At 40.9% G+C, this 23,394-nt stretch overlaps 1 protein-coding gene across 2 annotated transcripts in view; it reads left to right on the top strand.

The window, feature by feature from the left end:
* Positions 1 to 23,394, top strand: part of LOC141505094 (dual specificity testis-specific protein kinase 1-like) — a 59,652-nt gene that overhangs the window by 28,499 nt on the left and 7,759 nt on the right. Inside the window, exons 3-8 of one of the 2 annotated variants that reach the window (XM_074210612.1) lie at positions 471 to 519; positions 1,331 to 1,480; positions 2,099 to 2,272; positions 4,203 to 4,286; positions 5,168 to 5,254; positions 5,823 to 5,921. In XM_074210612.1, the coding sequence (XP_074066713.1) occupies positions 471 to 519; positions 1,331 to 1,480; positions 2,099 to 2,272; positions 4,203 to 4,286; positions 5,168 to 5,254; positions 5,823 to 5,912 (634 nt within the window). In that variant the 3' untranslated portion in view covers positions 5,913 to 5,921. Of the gene's footprint in view, positions 1 to 470; positions 520 to 1,330; positions 1,481 to 2,098; positions 2,273 to 4,202; positions 4,287 to 5,167; positions 5,255 to 5,822; positions 8,040 to 23,394 lie in introns of those variants that run through there. The other variant, XM_074210611.1, reaches the window with a different exon arrangement.

The following is a 23,394-nucleotide window of genomic DNA, read 5'->3' as shown; positions in this document are numbered from 1 at the left end:
TGTGCTTCTGCTTGTCTGTCTCTCATCTTCACTTCTCCACTTCTGGAGAGACGCTCTCCCCTCTCCCAACTGCTCTTGGTAACAGGACCGGCAGCACTAGGATTTCTCAGACAAACGCTACAAGCTGACTCGTGTTAAATTCTGCCACACATCACTGGCAGCCTCATGTTACACATGGCCCCATGTCAAAGGGAGCCTCATGTTACATGCTGTTTTCTGTTGCAGTCAAGCCAACGTTTGGCAATAACACAGCTATATGTTATGTGTCAAGTTCCATTGCGTGGCAGCAGTTCCTTCCATGCTCACACACACACACACACACACACACACACACACGCAGTGCCAAGCTGCAAACATTCATTGCTGTCCCCAGGTGGTGATCTGGTCAATATACTGAGATCAGATCTTTGGCTTAGGGTCCCGGGGTTGGGGGGAGGATGGAGGAGACACCAAGTCTGTGTCTTCTGCAGGTACCTTGGCATCTGTGTGAGGGACGAGAAACTGTACCCAATTCTGGAGGTGAGAGCCCAGAAGATCCCAGGCTGGAGCTGGGCTGAGCTGAGTGTGGGAATGGGGGAGGGTCTTATCATCCCCCATGCCCCGGCTTCCACAGGACCACTTGGACCCTGGCCTGACTAGTGAGACCCAAGCCCCAGGCCCCTTGTCTGATGTTCCCTATTACCACATATCCCAGGGAAGAAGACAGCTCAAAGATGGACAATGATTTGGCCAAGTCACACAGCAACAGGCTAATGTATAAAGGAAATCCAGACTTCTGGATCAAAAGTATGACCACAACAAAACAACCCCCCCCCAAAATAAGGGGCAGCTAGGTGTCACAGTAGCACCCTGTAGTCAGGAGGAACTGGGTTCAAATACAGCCTCAGATACTTCATAATTACTTAGCTGTGTAATCTTGGGCAAGTCACTTAACCTCATTGCTTTGCAAAAGCAAAAAACAAAACAAAAAATAAAAGTATGACCACATAGTTGCTTTCCCTGAACTTGGGGGGTTTCCAGGAAGTCAGATATGGGTGTTTCAGAAGGTCAGATCTTAAGGGAACTTAGAAACCAAGACCACTAAGCCAAACATCCTAATTTTATAGATAAGGGAAACAGACCCAGAAAAGGAAGCAAGTAGCCTGAGGTCCCTTAGCATGGCAGTGGGACTCTTAAACTCCTGTCTCTGCCTGCTACCTCAGGTAAGATTTGCGACCCTGTTCCTCAGGCCCTTTGTGGCAAGGGTTCTAGCCAGGTTTGACCCAATATACTAGGGGTCTTAAACAGTCCTAGTGGGGTGAGTCCCTTTCCCCTTTTTTCTCCCCTTTAGTATGTAAATGGTGGCTGCTTGGAAGAACTCCTGGCCAGACCTGAGGTACCACTGAGCTGGAAGGAGAAGGTGGCTCTGTCCTGTGACATTACTAGGGGCATGGTGTATCTACACTCCAAGAATATTTATCATCGTGACCTCAACTCCAAGGTAAGGAGCAAGAAGAGAAGAACAAACTTATGCCTGGCTTCAGGCCTAGAGTCAGCACCTGCTGCACCTGCAGCTCCACTGCTCCTTGCCACTTCACCCAACACCCAAATTCAAACCTTTTCCCTCTTTCCTATATTCCTTGGAAGCCTTGATCCTGCCACTGTGCCCCTACTATAGCCCTGGTTATTGCTATTTTCCTCTTGGGGCCCCAGTCCAACCTAAGCCCCATGCAAGCCATCTGTACTGGACTGGGCCTGCCTTATGACTGGGGGACATTACTCTTCCATCATTCAGAGGGCAGTACTGGGGCACAGAGAGGACCTGAAGGCTCCTCACCATTCATCTTCTAAGATCACATAATCCCTGGGGGTGGGGGGAGGTCCAGGATCCAAAGACTGAGGGAAGAGTCAGGGAAGAAGAGGGAAGAAGTGATGATGCTTCAGCACCTTTCTTTTACAGCTCTGCCCCATGAGGGGAAGACTCTTGGGATGTAGGGATGGAGGGAGGGGCACCGTTCCAGAATCTCTGGCCCAGATAAGTCAAGGAGGGTGTGGGAAGGCCTGGGCCATGCTCCTTGGGAGATCTATCAGGTCTTCCAGTCTCAGGTTCTCCTTCTAGAATTGCCTGATTCGTGTTACACCTAGGGGCCGGGAGGCCCTGGTTACTGATTTTGGCCTCGCCCGGGAAGTAGTGGAGATGCCAGCCTCCGACCCTGAGAGGAAGCTGTCCCTGGTGGGCTCTGCCTTCTGGATGGCCCCTGAGATGCTCCGGGGGGAGCCATATGACCGGAAGGTAGGACCCAATGTTTCAGTCCTCTGGTTGCAAGGTCTTCTTGAACCTACACATCACTTAGGGAAGGGCCAGTGGAATGAGAACTCTCTAAGCTTGAGGAATTTATTAACAAGGAAGAGACTAAGATAATTTTCTCCCACCCATTTCAGTTACTTCATTTGGCAGCTAGTGCCTTTGATTATATGGTAAAACCCTGAATTTGCTCCAGATTGGGGAAAAAGAAACACACACACACACACACACACACACACACAGGACTGATGTGTCCAAAAGCGATTTGCTAAAGCATAATCTGAGCAACAGTGGAGCCAGGGGTGGGGTGCTGCGGCTGGCCTCCAGATCCGATTGGAACCTAGTCGTGGTGGCTCTAGAGAGGGCTTCCCAGTATTCCCTTTTTGTATAGAAAAAGTTCTACTCTGGGACATTAGGGTTGTTCCTTCTTTTGGGGGAGTCCAAGATAATAACAACTGATGGAGAATAAGGTATTATCTGTTTATTTTCACTTCCAGAACTACTTTCTGGAATTTCTGAGCCCAGGAATTAATTGAGGGGGGAGGAAAAATCTGGGGTTCATCTATGACGGTAAATGTTAAAAGGCCTTCTGGACACAACTGGTCACTTACTTACATTAGAAAAAGAGAGGGAGACTTTGACTGACTTTAGGAATGGAAGCCAAAAAGGAAGGAATAGTAAATATGTGCAGGATACTTCATATATACATATATATCATTATATATTATATTTATTATATACTATTTATATATTTTATTTATTTTTTAACTCACTCTCCCTATTTTGGGATTAGTCTTGAAATGCTAACTCTGATTCCAAAGGTTAGGGGGAAATAAACTCTTAATACATGACCATCTGAACAAAAGATTAAGACCTAAGATATTGATATGTATGGGCAACTAGGTAGCCCAATGGATAGAAGGTAGGGTCTTGAGTTAGGAAGAACTGAGTTCAAATTTAGCCTCAGACACTTGTTAGCTGTGTGACCTTGGGCAAGTCACTTAATCTCTGTTTAGTGCTCTCTCTCTCTCTTTCTCTGTCTGTCTCTCCTCTTTCTTTCTGTCTCTGCCTCTGTCTGTCTCTCTCTCTAAGGTAATCAGGTTAAATGCCTTGCCTAGAAGCTAGTAAGGGTCAAGATTAGAATTCAGGTCTTCCTAATTCCAGGATCAGTGCTCTATCCATTACTCCACCTGATTGTGCCAACCTCTGGTACCTCACTATAAAATGGAGATAATAAAAACACCTACTTCACAGGGTTGTTGAGAGGAAAAAAATAGGTAATAATTGTAAAGCTTTCAATAAGAGCTATATAAATCCTAATTTGTTTTAAGCTATTATCATTATTAATATAGCTAAGTATAAATGTGTGTATGCCTGCATATAGTCTATAATGAATGCTATTGATGCATTTACATTCTTCAAAATGACAAGAGCCTTTGCAGTGACCACATCTTTAAGAAACAAAACCATATGCTTAAATACAAATTAAGAAGGACAGATAGAATTTGAGACCAGCTATTATGCACTGCAGCAGCCAAACTTCTCTTGGCCCAGCCCTGGGCTGTTGGAGCCTCTGGGATGAGATCTTGGCCACAGGTTTATTTATGTTTGGACAGACACACCCATTTTCTCCTTTTCCCAAAAATGTGGTAGGAAGTGTAGGCAGTTCCCACCTACACTAGGAGAAAGAGGAGTGTTTCAGATTAGAACTTGAGGAAGTGGAAGGTGGTGTTGGTATCATTTGAATTGTTTCCAAAATGCTGAGGGGGCTAAGAGTAGGATTCCTTTTGAGTGAAGTTAAACCTCTAGGAGTGAAATTTGCCTTGAGTTTCTGAAGGCCTCTCACTGAACTCTTGGGAAGGTGGCTCCTGGTCTCTCCTGCTGCCCCAGCTCCTCCCTGTTTTTTTGGCCTTGACAGGTAGATGTGTTCTCATTTGGCATTGTCCTTTGTGAGATCCTGGGTCGGATTCCTGCTGACCCTGAGGTTCTTCCCCGGACACAGGTGAGTCACACCAATATCATTGTGTGAGTTATTGTAAAGGGAACAGTTTGAATGCAAAGTATTATATGTAAGTCATCTGCACAAACTCAGGGAACTCTCTTGGATTTCCCCGAGGCTCTCAGTAGTAACCCCAAGAAATATATACATAAATATATATGTATGAGCTTTCTAGTGTCAGAGTGGTCAAAGGACTTCCCCAGACTCAAACCAGAGACAAGCCCTATCTATTACCCAGAACAAGGGAAAAAAATTCCCCAGAAGTTAAGTAACCCATTGAGTGGCTAAAAATAGGAAGAGAGATGGGGGTTCAATGTGAATGCCTGGGGTACAAATGTTGGAGTCAGAAATGATAGTTTTTTTTTTTAATGGCCTAAGTTTCCACAGCTCTACATTGGAACCCCACAGCTTTTTGAGGGCAAAAACCCTACCCATATCTATGCATTCCCTAGTACAAGCACTAAGTATTCAATAAATGTTAGCTGAATTGAATTTTACTTAGGTACCAGGAAGAAAATGAGGGAGCAATTCTGTGCATGGGGTAAGGACTGGGAGATCCTGGAGTAGTTGATTCCAGAGGTTTCTCTGCATCCCCTCTAGAACTCTCTATAAGTTGGGTTGATTTGGTCATTTCTGGAGTTAACTGTTGAAGCGATTATAGACAAGAATCTCCATTAATCCCTTTAGTCCTACTAGACTAAGAGAGCTTGGGCGAGCTAAGCTTGCTAGGAGCAAGGAAAAGTGGTAGCCATAATGATGCCCACAGAGGAGCAGAAAGGATCAATTGTAGACTCTCTCTGTGTTTGGGAAAGGACTGGGGCAGATTTCTGTAGGAGCTTTCTCCTTGCTGAGCACAGCCTCACTACTGACCTTTCTCTACCTAGGACTATGGGTTAGATGTGGCTGCATTCCAAGGGATGGTCAGTGAGTGCCCTTCACGTATCCTAGATTTGGCTGCCAGCTGTTGCCGGGTATGTCTACTCTCCTTCCACCCTTACCCCATATCCACTAGACTGAAGCCTCAATCATCTTGTTCTGGTGTCAACCAGCCTAGCTTTGGCTAGGTCACACAATGGACAGGGAGTCAGGAAGACCTGAGCTGGTCACTTAGTCTCTTTCACCTTCACTTTCCTATCTGTAAAATGGGAATTTAATGGCACCTATCTCACAGGGCTTTTGGGAGGATCAAATAAAATATCTTTTGGAAAGCATTTTGTAAACCCTAAAGTCTATAATTTCATTTTGTTTTGTTATTTCTTGTTCACATTATTAGCCCTAGGAAAAAGTTCCTGGAACCCAGTGGTTTTATTTAGGGCCTGAGAGGTATGTGACCTTGGGGAAGTTCATATCTCCTTGGGATCTCTGGTTCCCAACCTGTAATTTGGGGAAATGAATAACCCTTAATAGGGTAGATTTTTTTAGCACTCAGACCATTGCTAGAGAGTGCCAGGGTAGAACCTCAGGATAGAGAAGGCCTTTGGGTGGGACTTCAGAAAGGATTTTGTGTCTACTCTTCTTTTTCTCTTTCCTAATTCTCAGTTGGAAGCTTTGAAGCGACCATCCTTCACTGAGCTCCTGGAAGAACTGGAGGAGATGGCGGAGATCCTGGACTCCCAAACAGCCAGTTAGCTTTTTGAGGTATGAAATTGGGTGCCTGCTCCCATCTGAACCTCCTGTAGGGACAGACAGGAATTCCCTACCTGACTGAGCCACAAGCAGATCCGGAAAGGGACAGTTCCCTGCATCAGCCTCCATGGACTTGTTTGTGCTTGCACTGCCGGCTGCCTACTCAGAAGACTTGGCAACAGAGTTCAGCAGATGAGAGAGAGAGAGAGAGAGAGAGAGAGAGAGAGAGAGAGAGAGAGAGAGAGTTAGTTGATAAAGAAATAACTCATATGAGAACCTGCTCTGAACTCTTTTGAAGCAAAAGACTTAAAGATTCATTTGTAATATAAATAACCAGAAGTGCTCACAGGAGGGATGGAGATGACCAGACGCCAGAATTCTTTCCCCTGTGGGTTCTATCATAGGCACCCCAGAGTCCCCTAACCTCAGATGGTAACCAAAGACCAACACTCCTTTTGGGGAAGGAGAGGTTACTAGTCCAGAGCTGAAAGCCAGTCAAGAACAGGAGCTGAAACTCGAGTCTCCAGTCCACTCCTTCCATAGCCTTGCTGGCACCTTCTAATCCTGGAGACATCCACCTGGGCCCCTGATTTCCTGGTGGTGGCTTCCTCTTCTGGGCCACTATTTCAAGAAAAGCCTCGTCTATGCCCCTACTTGCTGGACAGCTCCTCTTGTTCCTCCTCTTACGTCCTTTTCCCACTCTTCTTTCTCCTCCTCCCTTTCCTTCTCTTTAAGAGCATAAGCCGTGATCAAATGAATTCTGGCAGAGTTCTTGCTTGATTGACTCCTCTAGACCCTACTCATGATCTCTTTAACCTAAGTGACCCTTCCTGGTCATGGCTCTCCTTTGGGTGTTATCCCTCTCTCCCATTAGGATGTAAGATCAGGGAGATCAGGGACTGTCTTTATTGTTTGTATTTGTATCTTCTTCACTTAAATGAATGAATGATGGACAGGCAGGTAGGATATTAGGAGCAGTAGGGGAAGAGCCTCTGGATCCATAGGCACCATAAAGTCATAGACATTTCTCATCTCTTCTGACTCTTTGGGAGGCCCATCCTCCTGATGATCAAAGACCTGAGACCCTCAGTTCAGACTGTCCAAGAGGAAGCCAAGAAGACTGAAAGCAGGAAGAGATCTTTAAAGAGCCAAATTCTGCCACCTTTTCCTCCTTTGATTTTGATGCTTCCCTATCAAGAAGTGATGGCAGAATCTGGAAATGAGTTTTCCTGAGCCTGGAATCATCTCATTGTTACAGAGTATATGCCCAATCAACCCCTATGGATATTAACAACATGATTATCCGGGGAATTTACACCCCAACCCCATAGGCGAACTGTTACTCTCATGTACATGTCTTCCTCCCACCTCTGCAAGACAGTATCCTAACATTCTCTATCAAGGTCTCATCCCTTTTTTGGGTCTTATCTCATTCCATATGTGTGTGTCCTAGAGGAGGTGCTTTCATAAGTAAAATCGCAGCAGCCTAACCACCTAGAGGCCCAAGCACATGGGTCGGTGGGTGGGTTCTACTGTTTGTCTACCTGTGGCAACTTCTTCCTCCCCCTGTACTTTCTGCAGAGCATAATAGTTTGCAACCCTGTGAATTGTTGTTTTTTTTCCAAAAGCTGTCACTTTGAATGCCCCAGATAGCTTTCTTCATAGGACAGCAAAGTTGGAATGGGCAGGGATGGGGAGCACAAGGCAGGAAGACTGGCCGGCAGACTTCACCGGGTCTTGCTGGGTGATTTTGAAGATGTCACTTAAAACTCTCTGGGCCTTTTTTTCTCCATGGGATTAAGAGGGGCCTGCCAAAGTTTCTCCAAAAGATGAGGTATGACTTGCCATGGATGGGGAGAGGTTGTAGCCCTTGAACTACCACCTGGCTGGTTAGACAGCATCCTTGTATGCCCTTCCTGAATGGGACTGAAGTTTGGGGAGAATTCTGTGAATCCATGGTTCTTGATTGTTAAACATAATCACCAGACCGATTGAGGGGAGGGAAGATGGTTTGGGCAAGGTGGGCAACATATGCAAACAGCTCATTAGTCAAAATTGCTCTGGCTCTGTTCCCCTGACCCGAGGTCCTAGGAAATGTCTTACTAAATAGAGGAAATAAAGCTTGTTGAATCTGATAAACTGGTTGTTCAGTTGTTTTTCAGTCATGTCTCACTCTTTGTGACCTATTTTGTAATTTTCTTGATAAAGATACTAGAGGAATTTGCCATTTCCTTCTCTAGTTCATTTGATAGTTGAGGAAACTGAGGCAAATAGGCTTAAGTGAATTTCCCAGGATCATACAGCTGACTATGACTGAGGCCAGATCTGCACTTCCTGACTCCAGGCCCAGCACTTTATCCACTGTACCACATAACTGCCCTGATGAATTGTTTAACTTCTTATAATTTCTGTTTTGTCCTCAACAGAAATTGTGTGTGTGTGTGTGTGTGTGTGTGTGTGTGTGTGTGTGTGTGTGAGAGAGAGAGAGAGAGAGAGAGAGAGAGAGAGAAAGAGAGGGGGGGAGGGAAGGAGAGAGAGAGAGGGAGAGAGAGAGAGAGAGAGAGAGAGAGAGAGAGAGAGAGAGAGAGAGTGATGGTCTAGCTATGTTTCTGCATCAGATTAAATCTCTATGTGTGTATCATACACTCTGAGTGTATACACCCATCTACATCTGCATTTATATAACAATGCACATCTCACTGGGTATATTGCTGAGTAGTATTAGTCTTAAGAGTAGAAAGATTTGAATTTGAGTTCTGATTGACATCTGTATGACCCTGTATTAACCCTCTGGGTCTTACTTCCTCATCTATAAAATAGGTACAAATCCCACTCATTGGTTAGTCTATGTCTATGGTTAAAGCTTCAAATTAGCGGTCAGTCTGTGACCTGAGCTTGAAGAATATTCATACCTCTCTCCTGGCTTCTTCTCAGTCCCTGGAAAGAAAATTCCCTCACTCTGGAAATCCAAGATTTTATAAATAGGTTTTTTCCCCCCTATGACTTGCTGTAAAGGACTCTTTTTCCAGTCATGAGGAAATTCTCCCATGTTAGTCTATCATCTTCTGCTGAATGTGGCAGCTCAAATAGAGTATACTTAGAGACCCACCTGAGGTTTCTTCTTTGTGTCTCTTCCCCCCCCCCCGCCGCCCCATGTTTAAATGTATGTATGGAGGAGGGGAGAGTTGAGGGTAACAGGGAAAGGAGTGGGGCCAACATAAATCTTTTCTTGGTGTCCCAAGCAAAAATGCTCACGGGAGGTCCCATCTGAATCATCCTTAATTATCTGAGATTCTACATTGCAAGGGCCTTCATAAAACTTAGAAACAAAGGACTAATATTTTGATAAAAATTTGCATCCCAAATCCTATTCCCACCTATAATCCCCTACTCACAGGACTGGGACATTTAACAATCCTTTCTGTTGAAGACTTGAAACTGATGGCAGTTATTTTGAATTCTTCAGATCACTCAAGAATGAGGTTTGTGTCTGAGGATTCACCCTGGTTGTACCTGAAAACCAGAGGTGGAGGAAGAAAAAAAATTGAATCCTACATGATAATACCTAGGAAAGGTGTTTATGTTGCCATTAGGGAAATGTGTAAGTCACACCTAAGTGCTTTGAATATGACTCCCCACTCCATTATCCTCAGGTCCATAGTTACTCCACAGCTCACAAGCCCCCACTGATGTTTCTTTTATCAGATCAAACCAGGTGCCCATGAATTTCAGACAAAGACATTTAATGACACTGAATAGTTTTGCTAAAACAGGTAATTGAATCAGGTATTTTACATTCTTGGCACTCATTCCCAAATAATTGCCATCTCTGTATGAGTCTCCTAGGGAGCCCTAGTCTCAGCTCTCAAATAACCATTCTGTCCCCTCAACACACTTTGAAGGGGATAATTAATCACGGAGAGAGCTATTAGAAAAATTTGCCACTACTCTGGGAAACATTGGGCCCTGATGAAAGAAATAGAAGATCCCTGAAATTCTGGGCAGGTTTGACAGTCCATCTTCACAATGCCAGAGTTCAGAATACAGACACCATTTTCCTCCCATCTTTCTTTGATTAAACCCTGTACTTCACTCACCTTGTGTCTTATCCTCAATAAGATTTCTCCTACTATTTTTTGGAGAGGTGGCAGGTATATGAATCCATGAATCTCTATTTTGGATCTCTTGCTTAAAAAAAAACAAAACTAAACCAAAACTAAAATTCCATTAGTTTAGAAGCTGCCCTGTCAACTCTTCCTCCTTAATTTTCTTCTGTTCTCTTCTCTGCAATAAAATATGCTTCAAGGACCTTCCTTTTTTTTCCTTTGCTTCCCTATCACTAGTCTCCCTAACAGCCCAGTGAGTAAGCGTGCCAGATGAAGTGAGGAAAGCATGAGTTTAAATTCTACCATAAACTCTTATTGCTAATAAGCTGTGTGATTCCTAGGTAAATTACTTAAACTGTCAGCCTTGGTTTCCTCATTTGTAAAAGATAATATTAGCTCTTACCGCAATGTTGTTGTGAGGATCAAATAAGTGCTATATATATAAAGAAAAGACATACAATTTTGAACTGAATGTGTAATATTTATCATATAGGCTTTCTTGAAACACAATTTATTATTTTCTATTATGAATTCCCTCATGTTTTACTTTGCATATAATTTTTTTATTTTGTAAAATAAAAATAATAGGTCTAAAAATTTAAAAAATACTACATAAGGGGCAGCTAGGTGGTTCAGTGGATAGAGCCCTGGCCCTGGAGTCAGGAGTACCTGGGTTCAAATCCAGCCTCAGACACTTTCTAATTACCTAGCTGTGTGGCCTTGGGCAAGCCACTTAACCCCATTGCCTTGCAAAAAAAAAAACCCATAAAAAATACTACACAAATGTTAACTTATTGTTATTACTTCACTAGAATCCATCCTTAATAGGGGGGAAACAGTTAGCTCTGTAATAAATAAACATAGATGTGAATTGAATCTGTGATTTCACTGGCAGAGGGAATTCCTGGTGAAATTTTTCTATTGTGAGAAATGAATAGTAATCTCTTATATTTAATAGCAATAGTATTAGGACCAAGTTTTTCTCCTTTTTTATTTCTTCATCCAGAAACCAACTAGTGTGGAAAATCTCTTAGACCTTTATCTGGGTTAAGATCTAATTAAAGAGTAAAAGAAATTCTAAGTTAGGGCTAATGAATATATTCTTGCTCATTTTCTTTGCACAGACAGTTCTGAAGAAGTGTGGACTCTCCCTTTTTGCAGGCAGATGATATGGAAATTGATAGCTCTTTGACCAAGATTTATGTGACCTAAGTCACCTACCCCAGAACCCTCATTTAATATAGCCCACTTCCCATTGTGTTAACCAGTTAAAGCTGATTGCCTCTGGATAGAGCACCAACCCTGGAGTTGGGAGGACCTGAGTGTAAATCCAGACTCAGACACTTAATAATTACCTAGCTGTGTGGCCTTGGGCAAGTCATTTAATCCCATTGCCTTGCAAAAACAAAAACAAAAAAGTTGGTTGCCTCCACTTCCACTCTTCAAAGGGTGTACAATCCACTGCCATGAGGGGTCCCTGACTGAGAGAGATGGCTAAATGATCATCCTTTTATTAATAAACATGCTAGCCTTATTAATAAAATGATTAAATTACCTAAAAATTATGTCCCTCAGAATTTTTTAATTGTCACACTATCAACAAAGGCTGGTGTTTCCATAACTTAAAATCATCAAAAGTTGTCTAGAGTTCCGAGAAGTTGTCAGTCAACAATCATTTATTCAACATTTAGTATATGGCAGGCACTATGCTATGGGCTGGAACATGGAAAAAAAGCAAAAACAGCTCCAACTTTTGGTCAGCTCATATTCAAATGGGAGAGAAGACATATCAATTACTAGATCCATACAAGATTTACATATATATACATATACACACAATAGGGGTCCATCTTCACAATGCCAGAGTTCAGAATACAGACACCATTTTCCTCCCATCTTTCTTTGATTAAACCTTGTACTTCACTTGCATTGTGTCTTATCCTCAATAAGATTTCTCCTACATTACATGCTTATGCACACACAATAAGAGAATGAACAATGGAATCATTCACATGTATGTACACAGAATAAGGGATCAGCTTCATTCATACATATCTACATATAAATATATATACAAACATAATAGAATGTGAAAGCATCTCATTCATATATACACATAATAAAACACAAAATAGCATACTCTGTGTGTGTTTGTGTGTGTGTGTGTGTGTGTGTGTGTGTGTGTGTGTGTGAGACAGAAGATGATTTCTACTTCCTGGGGAGATTGGGAAAAGGATCTTCTAGAAGGTAGAATTTGAGTCAATCTTGAAAGAAGTCGAGGAGAAGAGATGAGGTCAGAAAGGAAAACGTCAGACTACAAAGCTGGATGGAGGGTTGTGTTAAGGAACAGCAAGTAGAAATAAAGTATAAGAAGACTGGAGAGGTAAGAAGTAGTTAGGCTAAGTTTGAAGCAGAACATTTTATGACTGATTTTTGAAGAAACAGGGAATCTTTGACATGGTCAGACCTTCACTTTAGGAAAATCACTTTGGCAGCTGAACTGGGGATGAATTGGAGTGGGGAGAGATTTGAATCAAGGAGAACAATGACAAGATTATTGTGACAGTCCTGGGGAGAACTAAAGAGTGCCTGTAGCAGGGTGTGGTGCCTGTGAGAAAGAAAGGAAAATCTAGAAGAGATGTGAAAGTGGACATTGCAAGATTTGGCAATAGATTGTCCATGTGGGGTGATTGGGGATGAGTATGTTATTGTGAATATGAACCTGGGTAACTAACTAATCAAATAGTGATGTTCTTTTAATAATAGGGAAATTCAGAAGAAAGGAGTTTGGGGGCAGAAAGATAAAGAGTTCTGTTTTGAATATAATGAATTTGCAATGATTATGGGATAATGAATACAAGGTGTCCAAAAGGTATCTGTCAATGTGAAATGGTGGCTCAAGAGAAAGAGTAGAATACATAAACATTTACTCACATACACACATGTATACCCATACACATCTATAAATTTGTTGTTGTTGATTTGTTTTCAGTCATATCTGATTCTGTCACCCCTTTTGGGGTTTTCCTGGCAAAGACATCAGAATGGTTTGCCATTTCCTCCTCCAGCTCATTTTCCAGATCAGAAAATTGCAGCTAAAAAGCTTAAGTGACTTGTTTAGGATCATACAATTATGAACGGTTCAGGAAAGAGTCTTGGGGAAGAAGCAGAGTTAATAGGATGATATGGTTGAAAAATCAGCAAAGGAGACTAAGAAGGAGCTGTCAGAAAGCTAGGAGAAGAAAGCAGAGTTCAGTGTCACAAAAACCTAAAGAGGAGAGAGTATTAAGGAGGAGATGATCACCAGCACCAAATGTTGAAGAGAGGTCAAGAAAAGATGAGCACTGAGAAAAAGTCATTAGATTTGTCAAACAAAAGAATCATTGGTAACTTTGGAGTAAATAGTTTCATTGAATAATCAGGTCAGAAGCCAGTTTACAGAGGATTTGGGAAAGTAGGTGCTGAGAGAAGATGGCCTTCTCAAGGAGTTTAGCTATAATTAGGAGGAGAGATATAGGACCATAGTTAATGGGAATAGTAGAATCAAGTGAGGGTTTTTTAAGGTTGGGAGAGACATGAATATGTTTGTAGGCATCAGGAAAGAAAACAGCAGACAGAAAGTGACAGAAGATAATGAAAGAAGATAAAAGAAGAAAATGGGAATGATAGTAAGAACATTGTAATGTATGATGCATATGCAAAATCAATTTACCATTACTTAAACTAACTAATGCAATGGAATCACTAATTACACTAAGGCTTCTCAATGCCAGCAATCAAAATTGATTAATCAAATGCATGAAAACATCACTTCATCTTCTTAATTAAGGAGCCCAAATACTAACCCCACTAGGAACAAACCACCAACCTGATTTCCTAGGGTCTCTCAATAGGCATGTCTTGTCCTGGTACTCAATGACTAAGTTCCTTCTCTGCCCAGCCAGAAGCCTGAGATGATTGCCTGGCAAGTCAACAAATCTCAGTTAATCATTTTGCACTGTACTCAAGCAAACAGTGATAACATTTGAGTCTCCAGTGTGGGGAACACAAGAGCTACCTCCATCAAGACCCATGGTCAAACTAAAGGCTGAGTTCTAACCATAGGCATGGACTAGTTATGCCCAAATTCTGATTAGATGTTAGTGACCCAATTTGTTTGCCTGTTAATTTGTTTGATGCCTGATGACATAAACTAATGATCAAGTCATTTATCAAATCTTCCCACTGACAGTCTGTCCCTATCTGGGAGTCCCATATATGTACCAGTTGTTTATGAGCACAAACATATTACTAACCTACACTACAGGATTGCTTGTCAATGTAGAAAAATAAATTATGAAAGAACAAAAACATTTCATCAAAAATTGGAATCAGTTATGTCAAGACAACAAGTTTATTCTCAATACAAACAGTTTACTAGAGAAGGAAGAAATGGGACCAAGAGTATTTATAGAAGGATTGACCTTGGCAAAAAGAGGGACCAAGACTGGAATGAAGGAAGAGCTAATAAGGAAAGATAGCTTAGTGATGTTAAGATATGGAAGATGAAAGGGATGCTTAGTGAACTCTATTAATTTTTTAGGAGGGAAATAATATGAGATCTTCAGCTGAAAGAGTAGGGTTTTATGAGAGATTTAGGGAGACACAAGAAGGTTTGTAATTACATGACATTAATATAAAGTGGATCCAACGACATGATTTCAGTGGTTTTCTCTAACTCTATTCAGTGGCATGTGAATAGTAGGGAAAACAGATTGCAGGGGAATACAAGTTTGGAGCTATTACAAGGTTGGATGTTAGTGATAACAGGTCAAAGGATTTGAAAGCAATGTAGAGAGTATATATTTGACTCACTTCAATAAAAAATCAAAATCCAGTGTATGGGACATTCTGGAAGGACTAGCACTTCTGGTGGAGGAACTTACTGAGCCCTTTTCTGGGTTGCTCATTCATCTTTGATGTCCATCTGGCATTCACCTGTGGCTCCAAGAAGCTCTTACATCTGCAGCAGTCATACTATAGGAAAACCATCTTGGCAGACAAACTAAACAAGATTGAGGATAACCACTGGACTTCAGACTCATCAGTCAATTAAGGGAAATATCAATCCCAAGCATCTGGTACAATGGGCAGATGAGAAAAATTTGTTCCAAGGACTGTAAAGATAATTAGAGAACTGAGAGAGATTGGTCAGACATTGCAGGTGCCAAGGTCACTCACTGCTTATTGAGTCATCACCAGTTGTCATAATTTTTGTCCTGATGCTGAGCTTCAATGATTCTGGAATATAGAGAGGAGTGACTTTGTGTAACTCTGTCTCACTTAAATCCAATTCATGACTGAGTCAAGATATGTTGTCATTCATCCTCTTCAAAAATGAAGGACAAACAGCAACAGAAGAAAGTGTATAGTTTACTTCAATCAACAAAGGATCAAGACAGGGAATGGATGAAAAAATAGAGGACAATGACCTGGGAAAGAATTGAGAAGTGGGGGGAAATAAAAATATTAGTAAAGATATAGAACTTGATTGGGGTTGTAGGAAGAAGACATGGAATGATAAAAGATTGTTGTAAGATAAAGGAATTTTAGAGTTCATGAATATGAAAGGAAAACTCTTCTGGATGATGGCAAGGTCAAGGGGATGACTGAGAAAAATGAGACCAAGTATTGAATTCCTTGAGGAAAGAATTTATCTAAGGGAGGAGTAAAACATCAGGACCTATATTGAATGATAAATTTAAATAGCTGTATCTCAAGGAGAAAAACTTCCTGGTGGTGATGAGAAAGGGAGAAATATTAAGATGAAATCTGGAAGAAGCAATGTAGAGCAAAGAAAAATCTAATTCTCCCATCAAGACCAGTGAGTTAGGGGATAGGAGAGAAGCATAGTGTCCTCAGGAGGAAGCTGGGTCTCAGGGCTTCAGAAAATGGAAGGAATCAGAAAGGAAGAGGTTTAAGTTGAAAAGTAGCTTCTTAAATACCGATCAGTGATTCCAGAGACCATAGTGGAAGAGGCACAGATATTGTAGAGGGTAAAGATTGAAGGAGATGAAAGTAAGGGAATAGGAATTTGAGAATTGTTGTCTTGGGGTAAAGAATCTCTAACATAGGTAGTGTGTAATGGATTGGGAATAAACAAACCATTAAGGAGTGAGTCTAGGAAGAGTATCAGTGATTTCAGGGAGGACCTCTGCTCTAGGTTGTTTGACATTCTCTTTTAAGGTCCAATCACTGAGGCCACAGATACCAGGTGGTGAATGGTCCTGATCTTGTGCAGAAGATATCTGGGCGGGGAGGGGAGAGGAAGCCAAGATGGTAGCATGAAGGCAGCATTTCCTAGGAACTTGTCCACCCCCAGACTCCAAAAACCAACAAATTATGACTCTAGCCAAAATTTAGAGGGGAAGAACCCACAGAAAGACTGAATGATGCGTTTTCCCAGTCCAAGATAATTTAGAAGTTCCACAAGAAAGGTGTGTTTTATGTGGACCAGGGGGTTGGAAAAAAGCCTTGGCCGCAGCACAGCACAGCCCAGCCCAGCCCAGAGATCACCAGCAACAACTTGAAGGGGTGGGGAGAGAATGAGTATGGAGTGAGGGAGCACTGACCACAGAATCTGCAGTGAGAATCTGAAGAAAGCAGCCTGCACCCCCAGAGATGGTAAGGGAAGTCTGCAGAGATTTCCCTACTCTCCCCCATGATAGGACTCTGCTACAAGCCTACACTCAGATCCAGGTTGCATACTAAGTAGCCAAGCTGGATCCCTCCTCATAGCTCCAGGGCAGAGGAAAGTATGGGAGCCATATACAAATCAAAGCACAGGCAAGAGAGCATAAGACCTTGGAGGAATAAAGGTCCTAGTGGGGTGTATCCCCCAAAAAATCCCCAAATTTTTAAAGTGCTGTAAATTAGTCTTAGGCTGAGGAAATGAGTAAACAACAGAAAAAGAAGAATCTGACCATAGAGAATTACCATGGAAGATCAAAACACATACTCAGATGATGACAAAATCGAATTCTGTATCCAAAACCTCCAAGAGAAATAGAAAATGGGCTCAGACTATGAATGAACTCAAGAAAAGATTTTGAAAAGCAATTAAGAGAGATGGAGGAAAAATTGGGAGGAGAGATGAGAGTGATGTAGAAAAATCATGAAAACCAAATCAACAGCTTGGTGAAAGATATACAAAAAGAATACTGAAGAAAATAATATGTTAAAAACCAGTTTAGGCCTAATGGAAAAAGCAAAACAAAAGGCAAATGAGAAGGATGCCTTTAAAAAGCAGAATTGGCCAGCTGGAAAAGGAAATTAAAAAAAACTCTCTGAAGAAAATAACTCTGGGGAAGCTAGGTGGCATAGTGAATAGAGCATTGGCCTTGGAGTCAGGAGTACCTGAGTTAAAATCCAGCCTCAGATACTTAATAATTACCTAGATGTGTGGCCTTGGCCAAGCCACTTAACCCCATTTGCCTTGCAAAAACTAAAAAAAAAATAAAAATAAAAATAAAAACAACTCCTTCAAATGCAGAATGGAACTAAAGGAAACTGATGACTTTGCAAGAAATCAGAAAGAAATAAAAACTCTTCCAAAAAAGGCAAAAATTAGAATAAAATGTGAAATATCTCATTGGCAAAACCACTGACCTTGAAAACAGATACAGAAGAAATAATTTAAAAATGATTGTGCTATCTGAAAGCCATGATCAGGAGAAGAGCCTAGACTTCATTTTTCAAGAAATAATACAGCAAAATTGTCCTGAGATCCTAGAAGCAGAGGGTAAAATAGAAATAGAGAGAATTCACTGGTTACTTCCTGAAAGAGATCCCAAAAGAAAAACCTCCAGGAATATTATAACCAAATTCCAAAACTCCCAAATCAAAGAGAAAATTCTAAAAGCTGCCAGAAACAAACAATTCAATTACTGAGGCTCCATAGTCAGGATTACACAGGATCTGGCAGCATCTACATTAAGGGCTCATAGGGATTGGAATATGATATTCTGGAAGGCAAAAGATCTTGGTTTACAACTGAGAATCAACTACCCAGCAAAACTGAACATCCTCTTTCAGGGGAAAAGATGAACTTTCAATGAAACAGGGTACTTTCAAACTTTCCTATTGAAACAACCAGAGCTGAACAGAAAGTTTGATCTTCAAGTACAGGACTCTGGTGAACCATAGAGGGGATGGAAGAGAAGGACTATGAGGAACTTAATGATATTGAACTGTTTGTATTCCTCCATGGGAAGAAAATATTAATAACTCCTATGAACTTTCTCATAAGTTGTTAGAAGGAACACATATAGACAGGACATAGGATGGAGTGGAATATAATAGTATAATATAGTAAAAAGATGGAGTCAATGGGTGATAAAGGAAAGTACTGGGAGGAAGGGAAAGGAGATGAAGAAGAAGCTAAGAAATTTCACATAAGAGTCAAGAAAAAGCTTTTTCAATGGAGTGGAAAGGGGGAAGGCAAGGGGGAATGAGTGAACCTTAATTCTCATCAGAAATGGCTCAGAGAGGAAATAACATACACACTTAATAGGGTGAGGAAATATCTTACCCTAGAGAAAAATGAGAAGAAAGGGATAGGATAAGGGGAAATGGGGGGAAGGAAGGAGGGAATAGGTGATAGAAGAGAGGGAAGATTGAGGGAGAGGGTACTCAAATACAACACACTTTTGGAAAGGGACAGGATGAAAGGAGAGAGAGAGAGAATAGAATAAATGAGAGTGGGGAGGAATAGAGTAGAGGTACAGCTAGTAATAGCAGCTGTGGGAAAAATATTGAAGCAAATTCTCTGGTGGACTTATGATAAAGAAAGCAGCTCACCCCAGAGACAGAGTCATTGGAATCTGAACACAGACTGAAGTACATCTTTTTTTTCTCTCTCTCTCTCTATTCTTGAGGTTTCTCATCTTCTTGGGGGAAGCGGGGGGTTTATGTTTACTCTTATAACACATTCAATTTACATCAATGTATACCATGGAAACAATGTAAAGAGTATCAGACAGCCTTCTGTGGGGGGTGGGGAGGAAAGGGAGGGTGAGGGAAAAATTGTAAAATTCAAAACCTTACAAAAAATGATAGGTAGATATTACTATTGTATATAATTGGAAAACAAGGGGCTGCTGGGGGCGCAGTGAATAGAGCACCGGCCTTGGAGTCAGGAGTACCTGGATTCAAATCTGACCTCAGACACTTAATAATTACCTAGCCATGTGGCCTTGGGCAAGCCACTTAACCCCATTGCCTTGAAAAATCTAAAAAAAAAAAAAAAGAAAGAAAGAAAAAGAAAACAAATAAATAAAATGTTCAAAAAAAAAAAAGAAGCTATTTTGGTGATAGGGCCCACAAGAACCAGGAACTGGGGTGACAAGGTTTTGTTCCAGACAGTCTGGCAATGGAGTGGAACAGGAACTTGGAGGACCACCTTTCTATCTACTAAGCCATGCTCTTTATTGGAAACAAATCCATCCATTGGCCACATATGAAAATATATGTCTCATTCCATGTTAACTGCATTCTGTATTAACTCTTTGTCATGCAGTGGCTATCTTATTTCAGTACTAGTCCACCAGAATAATTATTGGTCCCCAGAGTTTCTCTGTCTGTAAACTCTCACACAGTCTCCTGGGGAAAGAAGTTCCAAAATGAACCTGGAATCTTTTCATATATATATAACATGAAATCTGAAGGAATTATATCTTCCCACCTGTCTTGATACCTTAAACTTGACCAACTCTCTCCATCCCAGGACACAAGGGAGCTGCTACCTCAGAGGGTGCATAGAAATACTGAAGACAAATATGGATGTGTATTGAGCTGATTTTTCCCACTCCCATTCAGAATTTGGTCCTAGTCTCTACCAAGATCTTCTCTCCTGCAGAGAAGCCCCTGGGGTGGGTGGTACTATTCTTGGTTAATATCTTGACTAACAATAATGTTAGTCTGGATCTTGAAGCTGGAAGAACCTTTGAAATCATCTCTTTCTTATGTCCAGGCAGCATTATACCAAACCCATGTAAAGTAGATTATTCTTTTCTATTTTGGAAATAATGACTAAGGAGCTGTATACACATTCTCATTTGATCCTCACACTAAACCTGTGAGCTAAGGACTACAGGTACTAGTTTGGGAGTAGTGGAAGGAATAGGCAGCTGTCCTGATCTATGTCTTGACACTTGATTCAGAAGACACCAGAGAAGAGAGTGAGGTTGATGAATCTGCACATTCCTGTCTCTCCTGAGATTATTGGCCCTCTTCTAGAATGAAGAATAAACAACAATCTGTGACTTGTCCATAGCTAGAATGAATCAGAGGGAAAACTTGAACTTGGGTTCTCTTCATTACAAAGACAAGTCTAAACAACTAGAACATTGCTGTGTCTCAGCCCCATTTTACAAATGAGGAAACTGAATCTCAGAAAGAGATTAAATGATTTATCCAGGGTTATATAATAAGTAAATGTGGGTGGTTGGTGTTTAAATTTTAGCTTTTCAAGACATTGGATCACCAGCTTAAGTCTATGCATTGCCTCTATCCTCAGGGTTAAGGGAAGCTTAGTTTTCTTATAAGAAGATACTTCACATTTGACTTCAGGGATTTCTAAATTTACTAGTCACCAAATCCTGAAAGTTGGAGGAGTAGAGAGGGTGGGGAGCAGGGGTTTAAAGGACTTTGGGAAGAACAATTCTTAATCAGGTCCCCCATCACTAAGACTCTAAGATCCCTTGGCCTTCTCTGAGGCACTGAGGGAGAACAAGTGAAAAAAGTCAAGGTTTCCTACCATATCTGGGACCATCTCTAGTCATCCTGATCTATATCTGGTCACTGGAACCAGATGGCTCTGGTAGAGAGAGTAAGACTGATGACTTTGCACAGCCCCCTTGACCTAAATCCAATTCACTTGCAAGTCATGGCATCACCTCCCTGATGTCATGGTCCTCTTCCAGCATGAAAGACAAAGAATGAACTGGGTGAAGTAATCAAGTTTGAGACCTGTGAGGTGTAGGTCATAGATGCCAGTCTGGGAAGGGCAGGCAACAAGGTATGCAGCCTTCAGCTGAGAATTCTACTTTTAAGTGGGGGATAGTTTGTGAAATGACTAGTCATCCCCAATCCATTTACCTACTGTTTTAAAGAAGTTCCCAAAGTCCTATTGCCTGTCAGTAATGTGGTATGAATCTGTAATATAGGGAGGAGGTGAAACAATTAAAAAGAATTTGTAAAATCTGTGTATATTTTAGGTGGTTACTTTGAAGTGTACTACAAGGTGTTACCTTGAAAGTAAAAAAAATCTGGAAACTTATTTTTTACTCTAGAAAGTTGGACTTCTTTACAATCCTAAACTTAATGTCTCTATAATTCTAAAGAGTTAGATTCCTGGGTTTAGAAAATACAAGATTCCTGGCTCATATATGAGAGTTTAGAACACAATAGCTTTGCTTGCTTGACCCAAGACAGCACTACCTCTTTTTTCTGATTCCTCATGTAGCCTTAGGTGATCTCCTTGAAATTTGTTATGGTGACACTGGTCTGGAGGAACTTAGGCACCATTCCCAAACTTAGTACACTTAGTTTACACTTCTTTATTTAGAGGAATGCCTGTTTACCCTTACCTTTTGTTTTTACAATATTCAGTTGGATATTTTTGAAAAAGGACTGCAAATCCTATCATAACTCATTTTAATATTACATTTAATTTTTCCCTGGTTATCACAACTAATTTTAAAAAGTCTAGGATGTATATGTAACCTTGTCAAAAGTTATTTGAAACTCTAACTAGAATCTAAACAGTTTCCTTTTTTATCAGTGCATATTTACCCATTCAAATAATTCTAAGATATAGTTAAATGTCATTTCTCCTTACAGAAGCCATGTTGATTTTCACACTACAGGTATTTGCTTAACTGTTTATTATTCATTAGTGATTATTAGTGATGATTACATTATCATCATAACTCATATTTCAATAGTACTTTATGTCTTATAAAGCCTTTTCCCGCAACCACTATGGAAGAATAGCTTTCCATACTTATTTCATATTAGCCCCCTTCACAGATTTCTAATCAAAACAATTTTCTAACTTATTCCCTAAACCAAGAGCCATAAGTAGGAATTTTTGCACCAGGGCCAAGTGCATGAATGGCACCAAAGCAAGGGTGTTCTAGTAAATGTTTAACAACTGACTGTGAAAATAATTGTATTTATGAAACATTTTAAAGTTTAATCTGTAATTAACATTTTTTCTATCACTTTCTTAAGTCTAAACAATTGACAAATCAATAAATCAAGGCCTGATTTATAGCATCTCCCAGTTTCTGAAATTGAAAATTTAACAATTATCTGTCTCAAATCAGCTCAAGCACACCTCTGGGGAATACTCCTGAGTACAGGAAAAGACAGAGACCCCTGATGCAGGCTTAAAGTTGCTTCTGAAAGGGAAGGAGAGAGAAGGGAAGGGAGAAGAAGGAGCTTGCTCAAGCATATTCAAGTGATAGTACCTTTTAAATTCAGTGTTCTACTATGCCCAAAGTGCAATAAAATTGATCATACCCTTTGACCCAGCAATTCCAATTCTAGGCTTATATCCAGAAGAAATCATAAAAAATGGGAAAAGTCCCACATGTACCAAAATATTCATAGAAGCTCTTTTTGTGACAAAGTGACAAAGTGACAAAGAATTGGAAATTGAAATGTCCATCAATTGGGGAATGACTGAACAAGTTATGGTATATGAATATTATGGAATACTGATGTTCTATAAGAAACCAGTAGTGGTCAGACTCTAGAGAAGCATGAAATGAATTACATGAACTGATGCTGAGTGAAGGGAGCAGAACCAAGAGAACATTGTATGCATTAACAACAATGTGAGTTGATCAGCCCTGATCATGCAACTCCCCTCAGCAGTTCAGAGAGCTAGGCCAACCTTAGGAGACCAACCTATGGACAATGCTATCACCATTGAGAGGAAGAAAAACAAAACGAAACAAAAACCTTTAGAATCTGATGGATACTACATTCACTTTATTTATTTTTCATTATTTTTTCTTTTAGGTTTTTGCAAGGCAATGGGGTTAATTGGCTTGCCCAACACCACACAGTTGGGTAATTATTAAGTGTCTGAGGCCGGATTTGAACTCAGATACTCCTGATTCCAGGTCTCTATCCACTGTGCCACCTAGCCACCCCACTACATTGACTTTTTTTTTTTGCAAGGCAAACAGGATTAAGTGGCTTGCCCAAGGCCACACAGTTAGGTAATTGTTAAGTGTCTGAGATCCGATTTGAACCTAGGTACTCCTGACTCCAAGGCCGGTACTCTATCCACTATGCCACCTAGCCGCCTTGTACATTCACTTTAAAAA

This window comes from Macrotis lagotis, chromosome 1 (genome assembly GCF_037893015.1).
Source record: "Macrotis lagotis isolate mMagLag1 chromosome 1, bilby.v1.9.chrom.fasta, whole genome shotgun sequence".
Lineage (NCBI taxonomy): Eukaryota > Metazoa > Chordata > Mammalia > Peramelemorphia > Peramelidae > Macrotis > Macrotis lagotis.
This window is presented reverse-complemented; position numbering and strand designations above follow the sequence as displayed.